Here is a 15518-nt window from a genome sequence, read left to right on the forward strand (position 1 = left end):
AGATGAGTGTAACCCCAAATGTTTGCGTGGTAGAGTAATTATGGTGTACGTGTATATGGAGATAGTGTTTGTGCAGCAATCTCTGACATAGTGTAACTGAGGCAGAATAAGGGGAACCAGCCCACGTTTGCTCAGGCAGATGGAAAACAGCCTTAAAAACCATGCGCAGACTGCTGGCACACCGGACCTAGATGCTAATCCGCAGGCAGATTCGTGGGGGGACTGGTACGCCTTCCCGTTCAGGAAGCAGCGTGTTAGACCGTGCGGCTAGCTGGGCAGGCTTAGTCTTGGTACTGACAGGTATTTTCCCTTGTTGGGAGGACTGGAATGGGGTTCACACTGCTTTGTTGTGCCAATTGAGGGCTTATTTGAAAGGGAAGTAGTGATTCCAAAGGTCTGAAAATTAGTCAGTGGCTGTGAAAACAGTGTGCTGACACTATGCTTCTCAATACTGCACCTGAATGGTGACGAATACTAAGGACGTGCTGACTGGTCAGCACTACATAATCCTGTGATATGTTTTTGGTATTTAGTTAGTTTTTCATGCAATGCATAGTTCTTGCTTATAGCTCAAGGTGATTGTGGTCTCTCACTGGTAGTTTCAAACTACTACTGGAAAATTAAGATTTAATTGTAAATTTTGAGATTTCAACTCCTTGTATTATTTTGTGTTGTGCCACAGTATTTAGGGCATTAATTTTCCTCAGTAACCACAACTTTGTAAGTGGCAGAATAAAAATAAACACTACAGGAGGATTTTACCAAATTTGCTGAAAGTGTGTTACTATTAGTATCCCATGGCTTGCAATCCCATATTCCTGAATATTATTATTTTTGTCCTATATTGTATATTTTATATCCTCAGCAATGTTACATACAAACAGTTTCTTCTTAAAAGCTATTGAAAATGTCTGTCAAATTAATGGGAACCAGTACAGTGAAACAGAGGGATTTGCCCCACATGTTAATATCTCTAGAGATTCAGATCTATGTGTGCACAGATTCCATCGTAAGTCATAAAATAATTTTGTTCAAATTTATTTATAGGATGCAGTGTGACATTTCATATCCTGCTGATCCACTTTCAGCTGCTTTGGTTCTTACACCATTTACACATGTCTGTCATATGTTTTCTTTCACCTGGCATTGATGAAAACAAGTTACATACAGCATATGCAAAGAATATTATAATATAAATAGGCACTTCTTATGTGTGGAGGCATTTCCTACCAGTTAGCAATGTAAAATAGCTCCATAACAGAGAGAATGGTATAGTGTTAACACCATAAAATCACAGTACTGAACTTAGGTTTTATATTGGTTGTCTGCTGATATTTATCAGTTCACAAACATTGATATTTTTCATAGGAAGAACACATTTACAAGTCAGAGTCTTGATACTGTGAGTGAATTGTGATCCCAGCCAATGACATATTATTCTTCTATTGACAGAGAATTTGTAGTTGCTGTAAAGTCTTTGTATTTCAAATTCAAAAACAGGAAAAACATCAAGCTTGAATAAACACAGTTGGAAATGGAAAGTGTTATACCAGGAACACCAGCTGATTGCTACTGGACTGATAATACAGTATTTTCATGTGTGTGGGATATGTTTATTGTAATTTCATCCTTATGAAATTGGATTATTTGTACAGAAAAAGATATCCCTGCAGATGGATGATGTTAGTACGTGATAACTATTGGGGTTTTTCTAACATTACTGAAAGTTTTCAGGTAGAAATCACAACGCTGCATGCCCACACCACATGCACATGGTGCTTCTTGCCATCTTTCATAATTTCAGAAAGCTGTAATCATTGGCATGAGGGATATGGGAGCATCATACACAGATTGCAGTGAATAAACAAAGAATGGTAATGATATTTATTGGGCAACAATGTGGCAAGAAGAATACGCATGTGTTTGAGTGACTAAATCAAGAGATCATAATAGGGTTGTTAGATTGGCTCGTACGAATAGATGGACGAAAAGAGCTGTAATCGTGAATATTTGGTAACAGGTTGTTGGATGCTGGATTGAGATTTCGAGTTAAGTGCATTGTTTACTGCTGACATTGTACCACGGACTATGAGGACTTACGTGGTGTAGTACCAGAGTCAATTGGGACATTGAGTGGCATTCTGTGGGAATCTGCCATGAAACTTGCTTCTGTCTGGTGGTCTGATCGACGCTGTGTCCACAGGTGACTTGGTAATAGGTCACAGGAATCCATGATTCTTGAGACCCTTACCTCTCGAACTGTTGGGGTCATGGTGTCCGGGGGGGGGGGGGGGGGGGGGGCTATTTGACGGGGCAGAATGGCTTATTTGGTAACTGTCGAATGGAGGCTGATCATTCATAAATATACGACAAGATTTTTGAACAGTTTTTCATACCATTCATAGCCATATTACCAAATGGCATACTCCAAAACGATAACAAAAGATATGACACTGCAGTGCACACCGCAGATGCCGTCACTGGTCTTCCTGGTCCTCAGATTCCTTATGCATGAAAGGATACCAGTTATTTGGCGAACGTCTCTCAAAATTTGATAATTGTGGGACTGGTGCTTCATGGTGTGTAACATTTTCCATTTCCATCTGTATGTTTATGATGCCAGTTGAGCCACTACTAGTATCATGCTAGTGCATGATACTTGGTTGTATAATGCTTCAGTAGCATTCATAAAAGATATCAGGCATTGATGAAAAGTGAAATGGCATCTGAAAGATAAGTGCGCCAAGGTTTGATATGGACTAGGTCGTAAGGTCTGTCACCCTCACATAATATGGCTGGTTTTGTGATTTATGAAATTTCTTTTTATGGAAATTTCTTTTTATGGAAATTTCTTTTTATGGAAATTTCTTTTTATGGAAATTTATTTTTATGGAAATTTATTTTTATGGAAATTTATTTTTATGGAAATTTATTTTTATGGAAATTTATTTTTATGGAAATTTCTTTTTATGGAAATTTTATGAAATGTTCTTTTTTTATAGCAAGTTCCTTAAATATCGCATATTTGTTGAAAAGTTACTGACACTGGGCCTGCTACTAGGCAAAATCTGTAAGCTAAAGGATACTTTTAGAATCATACAACAGGAAAAAAAATAAATGTCCATTACCTTAAATGCTTCAAAGTGCTGATTCAATTCCTTTATGTATGATTGCTATTCTTATTTTGCTGAGGATTTTGGTTCAAGTTTTGTGGTGACTCCTGAGGCTTGTGTGCTGTAGTATGTGGAACAGGTGTTCTTTTTGTTCCCTCCTGCTATGCCAAGCATTGCTTTTGTATTTTTGATGGCTCTGCAGTTAGAGCTTCCTTATCTTTGATGTGTGCTACTTTGATTTCACCTGCCCTTCTTAAAACTTCTCTATTTATGGTGTGCCAATCTTTATTAATTCAGTTATTGTTATGGTTTGTAACAAGAACAAATTACAAAGTCTATCTTGATGTTGTGAGTGAGTGGGTTGCGATCCCAGTGACAACGAGGTGCCAGAAGATACCCCAAAGTACAAAACCCTTGAACTGTTGAGTGCTGTCCTTACCTGGTGATGTCAATAAGGGCCAAACATTTTGACTGGGGGGAGGGGGGGGGGGTAAATACTGGTTAGCAATAATGTTCATATTAAACAGGCTGTAACTTGAGGAGAATATAGACAGCTGGTAGTGTTCAGTGCAAAATTATGTAAATGCTTAGTATAAGGCACTAGGTGAAAATAGCAGTTGAGTAGTGCAAGATCTCAAGAACAGTGGTTTTCTAGAAGTAGCTGTTCAACTAATATAAGATGGTGAGTGAAAACATTGATAACTGCTGGCCACAAGAGTGAATGCTGCCTTGTGGCATTATGGGCATGTGACATTGTAAGGAAAGAAAATGAGCAGGGCCGAGATGAATGTGAAGTTATTCTAGTGGCAGTATGGCCCACAAATGGGGAAATCAACTGATATTGACAAAGGGAGATTAATGTTTATTTGCGTGTAAGTTTTTAATTGCTATTGGAAAATGCGTTCTTAAGAAATTTTCACATTCAACATGTATAGTCTTCAAAATTTCAGGAATTAACGTCTTTCAGTTATTTAAAAGAATGCTCTGGATTATGTCAGTTATTTCATACACTGCGACATTTGTTAATTAATTGCAATGGTGGCAAACAAATTGCAACATCAGTAAGCTGTGCAACATAAACAAAAGTTGGTATGCATGTTTTTACATCAGAAAGACGATGCTTATTACAATTTCATGCCAGTTGTGTAAGTGTGGTGCTAGCAGCACCACTATGAGAATGAGAATGCAAATCAGGTTTGCTTTAAATAAATGCTGTAACAGTCATGATCGTTAATTACCATTGAGATTTCATGGTGAGTTGATGTTAGTTGAGAATGCCTTTAAGGTGACAGGGACACCATTATTAACACCTCACTGAGTTTGAACCAAGGTTGTGTCATAGGGCTATGAGAAGCTGGATGTTTCTTTTGCGATATTGCAGGACAACTTGGCAGGAATGTAGCCACTGTGTACGACTGCTGGCTGCGGTGGTCACAAGGAGGTATGGTTGCAAGAGGACTGGGCTCTAGATGGCCACATGGCAGTACTGAGAGGGAAGACCATTGTGTTCGGCATGTGGCTCTAGCCAATAGTACTGCATTTGCAGCAGTAATTTCAGCAGCAGTTGGCATCACAGTGACACAGCTGACTGTTAAAAATTGGTTACTTCAAGGACAGCTCCAAGCTAGACACCATGTAACGTGCCTTCCAGTGACCCCATACCACTGCCATTTTTGACTTAGCAATGTCAAGTGAGAGCTCATTGGCGGGCAAGGTGAAGTTCTGTTGTGTTTTCTAATGACAACTGGTTCTCCCTCAGTGCCAGTGATGGCTGTGTGTGGGTTAGGTGGAGGCCAGTTGAGCCTGGACCAACATGTCTGCTTGCTAGACACATTGGACCTACACCAGAAGTTATGGTCTGGGGTGCAATTTCATATGACAGCAGGAGCATTCTCATGGCCATCCCATGCACCATGACTGCAAATTAGTAAATCAGTCTGGCAATAGGACCTCTTGTGCTGTCATTCATGAACAGCATTACAAAGTGTGTTTTCCAACAGGATAACACTTGCCCACATACTGCTGTTGTACCCATCATGCTCTATAGTGTGTTGACATATGTCTTTTTCCTGCTCAGGCACCAGATCTTTCTCCAATCTAGCACATATGGTGGGGCATCATGGGACGACAACTCCAGTGTCGTCCGCAAACAGCATTAGCCATTCTTGTGTTGACATAGTACAACAGGCATCCAGCACCTTTACAACACAATGCATGCATGTTTACATGCTTGCATTCAACATTCTGGTAGTTGCATGGGTTACTAATGTACTGGTGTTTCACATTTGCAATAGCGTATCTCACGTTTACATTAACCTGTGACCTTGCAATGTGGTCCTGCACTTAAATATGTTACTTAGACAAAGGTATTCCCAAAATTTCATTATTCTCTATTGTTTTTTGATGTTCCAATTTTTTTCCATCATTGTATAGCAAAGACCAGGTCTATCCTACCATCATACTTTTACATCTTTAATCAATGTAGTAAGATCATACATGTTGTTCGAATAAGAATTTTCAAATGTGTAATATTTGAATATTTGTGAAGGAAGTTGTGTAACAGCTAACTATCCTGGTGACAAATTTCTTGATGGAGAGTTTTGTTTGCGGTTTTAGTTTGACATCAAAGTATTAGGGTATTCTTGATTGTACATATACTGCTGTGTTTTAACAGTTACATAATGGTGACATGTGATCAGAACATTATTATTGTTTCTTGAAATTTTACTATTGAATCGTATTTTACTTCATAAATATTATTGCCTGTAGAAGAAATGTCAAAGTTCCGCTAACATAATGCTGTTCATCATGATCACAGTGGAGTATCTTTTGTCAGCTTTTAATACCAGTGCCCTTTCTCTCTGAGCTTCTGATAGAAATATTTTAACAACTTTCTTTCTTCACACATTTTTTTTCTGTATCTCCCCTAATATTAATGTGTTCTTTTAGGAGTAGTTTAATTGAGATTGTAAGCAAGAAAGATTTGTTTGTTACGGCTTAAGCTAGCCACATCAGCTACTCTTTTAGCAGATAGGAAACTAACTTTGTTATGAGAATATCTTTCAAACAGTGTCTTATGTGCCAGCATGCCCTATATTGTTAAAATTTCACATAAAGTTGCCAACTTAACCCAGAAGATCCAATATTCACTTACCATTCAAAACCATTTTCAAACAAGTACAACAATTAATATACAGTAGAAGATGATATATATAGCACCTGAGGAGGGATGCACAGGATTCAAGTAGTTGAAATGTACAATTTAAATAGCTATATTATGACTGAATCAGAATTTATGCGTACATTCAGTCACTTGGATTACAACAGTTGTGGCAGTTCACACCCAAAGGATAAAATTAAGTTGCTGGATATTTGCAAATACCCGCAGTCACTTTACCAGTGCAAACAAACAGTTTGTTTCAGTGTGTTCATTAGAATCTTGTTAAGGATCATAACGTAATCTCTGAAGATAATTCCGCGACAGTTATCTGTAGAGATAAAGTTGACTGTAAAATAAACTGCCAGGGACTGTCAGTGTTTAGCTGAACTGTTAATGATAATGAATCAAACGTTGCAGGGAAAAAATTCACGGGCTCATCGATTTTGAGACTTCATATCTTGAGGTAATTTTGTTGAAAAACTGAAACAGTGTTTGCAAACAAATACAGCATAGAGGAATTAAAATGAGAGAGAACTTCACAAGATGCAACAAATGGTGGGTTCTTTTATCTATACTTGGAAAACCTCTTCCTCTTTCCCCTGTCAAGTGTTCCAGTGACAATTGTTCTTCTGGGAGACCATTCCACACTAATAACGAAAATAATTTACACAGTTTGCTTAAGTGTACTACACAAAAGCAGCAGTGACAGTTGTGGTGCTTTTTTCTTCCTCTTCTGTTTGGTAAATTTGTAATGCAAGCTCAGGAATTACTTTTCTGAAACACAAAGTATAGTTGCTTGAGATTAGTGCCAAATAATGCTGGACACAGAACCACAAAGTATTTTTAACGATTAAGTAATGTTCTGGGTACCGTGAGGGAGGTAATGCATGCATGTGAAAGTCTATTTTTTCATTGGAGTTTTGTTTGTTCTCGTTGTTTTGATAAAGTTTTTTATGGTACTTTGTTTTATATTTTACAGAATGATGATAACCTGGAGCAGAGTCGCCGTCTGTCGGTGGCATCACCAAATGTCAGAAGCAGGCAGCGGATGTCTACTGATGCTCCACATGTGTTGGGATCAGATATGATAGTTCACTTTACTCAGTGCTTGAAGTTGTCATCTGAAAATGTAATTATTTTTCCATACAATATGCACATGTGAACATTTTTGCTTTCATCTGAACTGTGAAAATTCAAAATGACCACAATTACAGCTAATAGTTAAACATATTTTCTTAAAATTTTCTTGTGTTTTTCACTTTCATTGGACAGAATATGTAAATAATAAAATGAGATATGGTTCTTTTTGTTGACAATCTGCTTTTTGAACAACACAAATATTATTCAGCACAACTTGCTCACTATCAAATCACAGATTGTAATAGTTTCTGACTCTTCTGGAAGTGCCAGAGGAGGAAGGGGGGGGGGGGCAAATTTCAGGAGGTGAATACCTTGTGATGAATCCAGCACTCTGAAAGCATGTTGAATAATACCTTACATCTTAGCCCTGTTTGTAGGTTTGACTGGAAAGCACTCGGATAAGAATCATTCTCTCAGTGCAGAGGGGGAACTGTTAGTTTAATGGTGAGTGAAGACAGTCCTGTGTTAGGGAGACTTCCAAATGCAGAAGGAAGGTAACAACCAATTTCAAATCACAGCCCAGGGTCATTGTAGATAAATACAGCAGAGAGCTTTCTGTAAACATTGTCTGGTTGAAAGTGAATCTATCAGTCCACAGCAGCTGTGAGATCTGCCTTGGGTATTTTGCAGGTGGCCTGGTGCTAACGGATGCAGCCTTCTAGTGACCATGTTGGATGTATAGTTATGTCCCAAATGTTGGACTGTTTGTAAGGAGGGGCTTAGTTAGTTGAGCCTAGTGAGAGGGAGACTTTGATCTGATTAAGCTGCTGAAATCCCCAGTATTAAAGATACATGACTGGGAGGTATCTGCAATAAGCTCTTCAGTACTGTTAATAAGCTGAAGTTCATTCAGATTTAAACAACCCAGACTAATTGCTCTGTCAGAGATGTATACACAGAGTGGCTAAGTCTGGTACTGAGACTGTAACTAGCAAACACTGTCTAATGAAAGCCTGTCATTACCCACACGACAAAAACAGAGTCCTGCAGCTACTGCCTGAAAGCCCATCGGCTCCTGTTGCTAACTCTACAATCAATGATCTCTCTCTCTCTCTCTCTCTCTCTCTCTCTCTCTCTCTCTCTCTCTCTTGTGCTCCTGAGTTTTGTTATGATTTCCCCTTCAACCAGGAATGTGAGGCATAAATTGCCTGTGATGTCATCCTGGAAGTGGACCCCATGTCTGCTGTCAGTGGTTTTGGGGGTGGGCAAGGCAGGCTCTCTCTTGAGTGGCACATCTAGAAGCAGCTTTCTCTGGATGATGCAACCTGAGCTGATTCTGGTGTCATCTAATGATGCCTCAATGTGTACCCACCAGGACCCAGCTGGCATCCTTGCTGGGTAGTGATGAAGCCATGTATCCAATGAGGCATATGCAACAATGTGTGTGCCTGGACTGGGATGTCCATCTTAAAAGATATGGCTTTTTCTTCTTGTTGTAACGATGGAGGCTGCAACAGGCCTCACAAGAAACAATGGAGGCATCCATGTAGGAGTTCTGCTGGGCTTTGATGGTTAATTAGTATCACGCAGTAAGAGGATAAAAAGGAAAGTTGGACAGCTTTTCCATCAGCATTTAACATTTGCACAGAAGTCCCGTAATGCCATTAGGAACTGGCTGCAATGGAGGGACATTAAGATACTTGTTGAAAACCAGGGGATTGTAAACTGTGCTCCATTATTGGTGGCACATGTATTGTGGGGCACCTCCAGTAGAGACAACATTGGCCAGAGCCTTAGTGGTATTCTCCATTGTGGTCTGTTGTATTTTGATGATACATGAGAAATGAAAATACATGTCTATTACAGTTACCACATTGCCCCATGAAATGGACTCACAAAATCAGCATGCATCCGATCTCAAGGCTCTGCAGGCATAAACCATGGATGGTAGGCTTGGGATGGTTCTGTTTGCTGCTTCTAACAAGCTTGCCATTATTAAGACACATGTGCTAAATCTTCATGGACACTTGGCCAATACATGTGACACCAGGCCAGATTCTTCATTCTACAACTGCCCCAGTGAGATTGATGTAGGAATCAAAATATGCGGAAATACATAACAATCACCTTTTGACACTGATGGTGATCTTGATTCACTAAAAGGACACCCTTGAAAAAAGAAGGGCATGGCTTAGCAGGAAAAACTCGGTGAAGTTCCATGAGGGGCAACTGAAGTAAAGGCCTGTGACTAGCCAGTTTGTACAAACTGGTTAACTGATCTTAAGAGTAGATTTTTAAGTGTGGCAGCTGTGACGTGTTGTGAAGTGATGAGAAATTCTTTCGCCAAATGTTAGAGTTGTGAACTGATATGAAAGCAGAGTTTTTTATTTATCAAATTCCTCGTCCCGACCTATAGTGAACAGTGACAATCAATTTGCATTCACATGCAGGGCCGGTAAATGATAATTAATGTAATATTGACAATTCGATAAGAAAGGAGAGCCCATTGGTGTAACACCTGAGATGTCTGTTCTGGCAACTTTGTCTAGGGGCTAGATATGGCAAACGATGACTTACGACCTGTGACCAGATGAATTTTGTTGCCTTACAGGAAAATGTGGGACTCATGGATACCAAAGATATTGCTAGTGTCTTTTTTCTTCCTGGGAATAATTTTTAAATGTCTTACATGCATGAATGGTTCAGAAAGGTTTAGTGCAGGCACCTCTATGTGGTAGAATAGCCCCAATGTCATATGGTGATGTCATTAGCCAATATGAGATGCAAATGGGTTTGGTATAAGGTCAGACAGGGTGGAGTTCAGAATCATTGCTCGAGTTTAAGGAATGCTTGATGACAATCTGCGGACCCCTGGAGAGAGAGAGACCTGTTCTCTAAAGTTGATTCAATGAATGGGCCATTGTTGCAATGTGAGCAATAAACAGGGAATAATATGTAACCTTGCTCATAAAAACCTGCATTTACTTCACGTTCTGTGGTGTAGGAATATGAGAAATTGCTGTTACATACTTTGAAAATACTTTAAGGCTGTGGCTGCCCCAGCTAAGGATATATCCTACATATGTGATGCAAAGCTGACAGAAAAAGCATTTCGCCAAGATGCATATCAGCCCGGATAATACTCATTAGAGATTAGACATAAGCTCCTCTTGAGTGCTTCCTGTGACCATTGTATCACCCAGATAATTGATGTATTATGAAATATTAGTAGTAGTTTGTCCTAAAAAATTTTTGAAATATTGCTAGTGCGTGAGATATGCCTCAAGGTAAACTGTTACATTGATAAGAGACTGTAAGGAGTACGTAATACCAGAATGGCTTTGGAAGCCTTCCAAAGAAAATTGGAAATAAGATTTCATAAGATAGATCTTAGATACATCATAGATAAATACAAACCCCTTGCCAATTTCAAAAATGATTCATCAGGACGTCAGACAGGGTAAGAGTCCACAGTTGACTTGAGTGTTTACCGTATTTTTAAATTACTCACAAAAGTACAATGCACCACCAGGTCTTCAAACAATGATTAAAGGTGATGCCTTTCTGCTGTGATGAATCTGGGACAGAATTTTTAACCCCTCTAAGCAATCAAGTCCTTTGCCCTTGACCTAAAATGGTAAAGAGGTATCAAGTGGGCATTGAAAAATGTTGGCAGTACCAGCTCTCTTAATGTAATGTCGACAGAAAGATTCGAAGCCCTTCCCAGGCCTGGAGAAATGAGGGTGATACACAGAACTCACTTCTGCAGATGTAACTGTATTCTTCTGTTTGGCCTGAGTGTTGGATAGAGAATCCAAAGGCTGTATTTACATCCAGGCGAAAATTATTTTCCACTGAGGGTTGTGCTACTATTGAGAAAGAAAGGGTTCTGGCGACTTAATTATACATTAATTTTAGAACTACCTGGCATAGTGTTGAAATTTCATCATGAGCTTAAGCCCGTAACTTGGCTAACACTGAATTTAAGGGTGGTTACCTGATTTGGAAATATGTAGGTTAATTAATAATAGATATTGGGGTGATACTGAGGCCGCATTTTCAAAAAGAAGTAAAATAAGAATACCATACTTTTGGCATCAGACGGCATGGTGCTATCCGAGATCTGTGATGTTCTCTACACCGACACAGTTGACTGCTGACAGTGTGAACAGTTCTAACAAACGTCTCCCAGGTGACCCTGGTGATGTGGGCAAGTACATTTAGCATCATGATAACTGGGCAGTCTGAAATTTTCATCATGACTGAATGGAAAACCATTCCGCCACTGGGTTCGATCTCTGTCCAGTTGAACGGAAGCTGATGTGCAACTGCCTGGACGGCTACATTTTCGCAATCTCGCCATCAGGTGGACTACATTGCGCCACAGTTGGCCCTTACAGTGTATTATATTATTCTTAAGTTTATTATTATATTCCCCCCCAAGAATCACGGACCTTGCCGTTGGTGGGGAGGCTTGGGTGCCTCAGCGATACAGATAGCTGTACCGTAGGTGCAACCACAGCAGAGGGGTATCTGTTGAGAGGCCAGAAGAACTGGTGGTTCCTGAAGAGGGGCAGCAGCCTTTTCAGTAGTTGAAGGGGCAACAGTCTGGATGACTGACTGATCTGGCCTTGTAATACTAACCAAAACGGCCTTGCTGTGCTGGTACTGTGAACGGCTGAAAGCAAGGGGAAACTACGGCCGTAATTTTTCTAGAGGGCGTGCAGCTTTACTGTATGATTAAATGATGGCGTCCTCTTGGGTAAAATATTCCGGAGGTAAAATAGTCCCCCATTTGGATCTCCGGGTGGGGGACTACTCAAGAGAATGTCGTTATCAGGAGAAAGAAAACTGGTGTTCTACGAATCGGAGCATGGAATGTCAGATCCCTTAATCGGGCAGGTAGGTTAGAAAATTTAAAAAGGGAAATGGATAGGTTAAAGTTAGAAATACTGGGAAGTTCGGTGGCAGGAGGAACAAGACTTTTGGTCAGGTGAATACAGGGTTATAAATACAAAATCGAATAGGGGTAATGCAGGAGTAGGTTTAATAATAAATAAAAAAAATAGGAGTGCGGGTAAGCTACTACAAACAGCATAGTGAACACATTATTGTGGTCAAGATCGACACGAAGCCCATGCTTACTACAGTAGTAAAAGTTTATATGCCAACTAGCACTGCAGATGACGAAGAAATTGAAGAAATGTATGATGAAACAAAAGAAATTGTTCAGATAGTGAAGGGAGACGAAAATTTAATAGTCATGGGTGACTGGAATTCGGTAGTAGGAAAAGGGAGAGTAGGAAACATAGTGGCTGAATATGGATTGGGGACTAAAAAATGAAAGAGGAAGCCGTCTGGTAGAATTTTGCACAGAGTATAACTTAATTATAGCTAACACTTGGTTCAAGAATCATAAAAGAAGGTTGATTACGTGGAAAAATCCTGGAGATACTAGAAGGTATCAGATAGATTATATAATGGTAAGACAGAGATTTAGGAACCAGGTTTTGAATTGTAAGACATTTCCAGGGGCAGATGTGGACTCTGACCACAATCTATTGGTTATGAATTGTAGATTAAAACTGAAAAACTGCAAAAAGGTGGGAATATAAGGCGATGGGACCTGAATAAACTGACTAAACCAGAGGTTGTACAGAGTTTCAGGGAGAGCATTAGGGAACAATTGACAGGAATGGGGAAAAGAAGTGCAGTAGAAGAAGAATGGGTAGCTTTGAGAGATGAAGTAGTGAAGGCAGCATAGGACCTAGTAGATAAAAAGACGAGGGCTAGTAGAAATCCTTGGGTAACAGAAGAAATACTGAATTTAATTGATGAAAGGAGAAAATATAAAAACACAGTAAATGAAGCAGGCAAAAAGGAATACAAACGTCTCAAAAATGAGATCGACAGGAAGTGCAAAATGGCTAAGCAGGCATGGCTAGATGACAAATGTAAGGATGTAGAGGCTTATCTCACTAAAGGTAAGATAGATACTGCCTACAGGAAAATTAAAGAGACCTTTGGAGAAAAGAGAACCACTTGTATGAATATCAAGAGCTCAGATGGAAACCCAGTTCTAAGCAAAGAAGCGAAATCAGAAAGGTGGAGGGAGTATATAGAGGGTCTATACAAGGGTGACGTACTACAGGACAATATTATGAAAATGGAAGAGGATGTAGATGAAGATGAAATGGGAGATACGATACTGTGTGAAGAGTTTGACAGACCACTGAAAGACCTGAGTCGAAACAAGGCCCAGGAGTAGACAACGTTCCATTAGAACTACTGACATCCTTGGGAGAGCCAGTCCTGACAAATCTCTACCATCTGTTGAGCAAGATGTATGAGACAGGCGAAATACCCTCAGACTTCAAGAAGAATGTAATAATTCCGATCCCAAAATTACCATTGTAACTGCCATCTGCTTCACGTCTGCTGTGCAGCGAGCTACCTTAATTTAAGTATTAACTGTGTTTTTCTTACTTGTCACTTCTTCTTTCGTGTGTTTTTGCTTTTAGGAAGCTTTAATTTTTGAGTACTAATAATAGTGTTCCATAGAATTTGTGTTTGTTTTGAATACAGTTAGAGTGAGTCCCTTTAGTCAACCATAGTGCCAATAGTGCTAGTGTTTGTTTTTGATACAGTCCAGAGACAGGTAGTGCTAGCAACCACAGTTTAGTCAACAATCAGCCGCCTTTAGTGAATTAGCAGTCCAGTTAAAAAGTTGATTAACTCTCTACAGTAAATTGATTTCTTAGGATGGATAGGAGGTTTGACTGCTGTGTACAGACGCAGGAGGAACTGCCCACTGTTCCCGAACAGTTGAATGTGTTGATGGCCGCGGTCAGCCGTCTTCAGGCTGCTGCCTCTGAGTGTAGCGGCAGTGGGGAGTTTGGTGCGTCGCATGGTACACCCCAGGTGTTACATCCTTCACCCACTGTCTCTGCTGTCGAGACATCTTCGCGGGTACCGGGCGTGGTTGGGCCACCCTCTACCCAAGGGGAGTGGCGGGTTCAGCCACGTTAGCGGCGCACAAGGCGGAGGGTCAATGTGGAGGTTGGCTGTGTGGCATCGCCTGCTCTGCCTGTGAGTGGACATGTGGCCACTCCTTCAGCAAGGTCCAAGCAGGCAGAGGGGGGGAGGGGTTTATTAGTTATTGGGAGCTCCCAACGTTAGGCGGGTGATGGAGCCTATTAGAGAAATAGGGGAAAGGTCGGGGAAGAAGGCCAGTGTTCACTCTGTCTGCTTACCGGGGGGTCTCATCCGAGATGTGGAGGAGGCCCTGCCAGCGGCGATAGAGGGCACTGGGTGCACCTGACTGCAAATTGTTGCTCATGTCGGCACCAATGACTCCTGCCGTCTGGGTTCAAAGGTCATCCTCAGTTCGTACAGGCCGTTGGCGGAATTGCTGAAGGTGGAAAGCCTCGCTCGCGGGGTGGAATCAGAGTTAACTATTTGTAGTATCGTTCCCAGAACCGATCGCGGTCCTCTAGTTTGGAGCCGAGTGGAAGGCTTAAACCAGAGGCTCAGACAATTCTGCTGAGATCTGGGATGCAAATTTCTCGACCTCTGCTATCGGGTGGAGAAATGTAGGGTCCCCCTGAATAGGTCAGCCGTGCACTACATGCCGGAAGCGCCTACAAGGATAGCGGAGTACGTGTGGAGTGCACATGTGGGTTTTTTAGGTAAGAGAACTCCCTCCCTAGGCCTGACAAGACGCCTCCTGAGACGTGGCAAGGCAGGAGTAGGCAAAATGCAACAGTCAATAACAATATTAATGTGCTAATAGTAAACTGCAGGAGCTTCTATAGAAAGGTCCCAGAACTGCTCTCATTAATAAACGGTCGCAACGCCCATATAGTACTAGGGACAGAAAGTTGGCTGAAACCACATGTAAACAGTAATGAAATCCTAAACTCAGATTGGAATGTATACCGCAGAGACAGGCTGGACAGTGAAGGGGGAGGCGTGTTTATATCGATAAGAAGTGCAATAGTATCGAAGGAAATTTACGGGTATCCGAAATGTAAAATAATTTTGCTGAAGGTCACAGTTAAAGCAGGCCCAGACATGGTAATTGGATGTCTCTATAGGCCCCCTGGCTCAGCAGCTGTTGTGGCCGAGCACCTGAAGTATAATTTGGAAAATATTTTGAGTAGATT

At 40.7% G+C, this 15518-nt stretch overlaps 1 protein-coding gene across 3 annotated transcripts in view; it reads left to right on the forward strand.

The window, feature by feature from the left end:
• LOC126297467 (condensin complex subunit 2-like) overlaps positions 1-15518 on the forward strand; it is a 164488-nt gene that overhangs the window by 47777 nt on the left and 101193 nt on the right. For all 3 annotated transcript variants that reach the window (XM_049988344.1, XM_049988343.1, XM_049988345.1), the window contains one exon: positions 7253-7402. In XM_049988344.1, the coding sequence (XP_049844301.1) occupies positions 7253-7402 (150 nt within the window). The remainder of the gene's footprint in view (positions 1-7252; positions 7403-15518) is intronic.

This window comes from Schistocerca gregaria, chromosome X, assembly GCF_023897955.1.
Source record: "Schistocerca gregaria isolate iqSchGreg1 chromosome X, iqSchGreg1.2, whole genome shotgun sequence".
Taxonomy (NCBI): domain Eukaryota; kingdom Metazoa; phylum Arthropoda; class Insecta; order Orthoptera; family Acrididae; genus Schistocerca; species Schistocerca gregaria.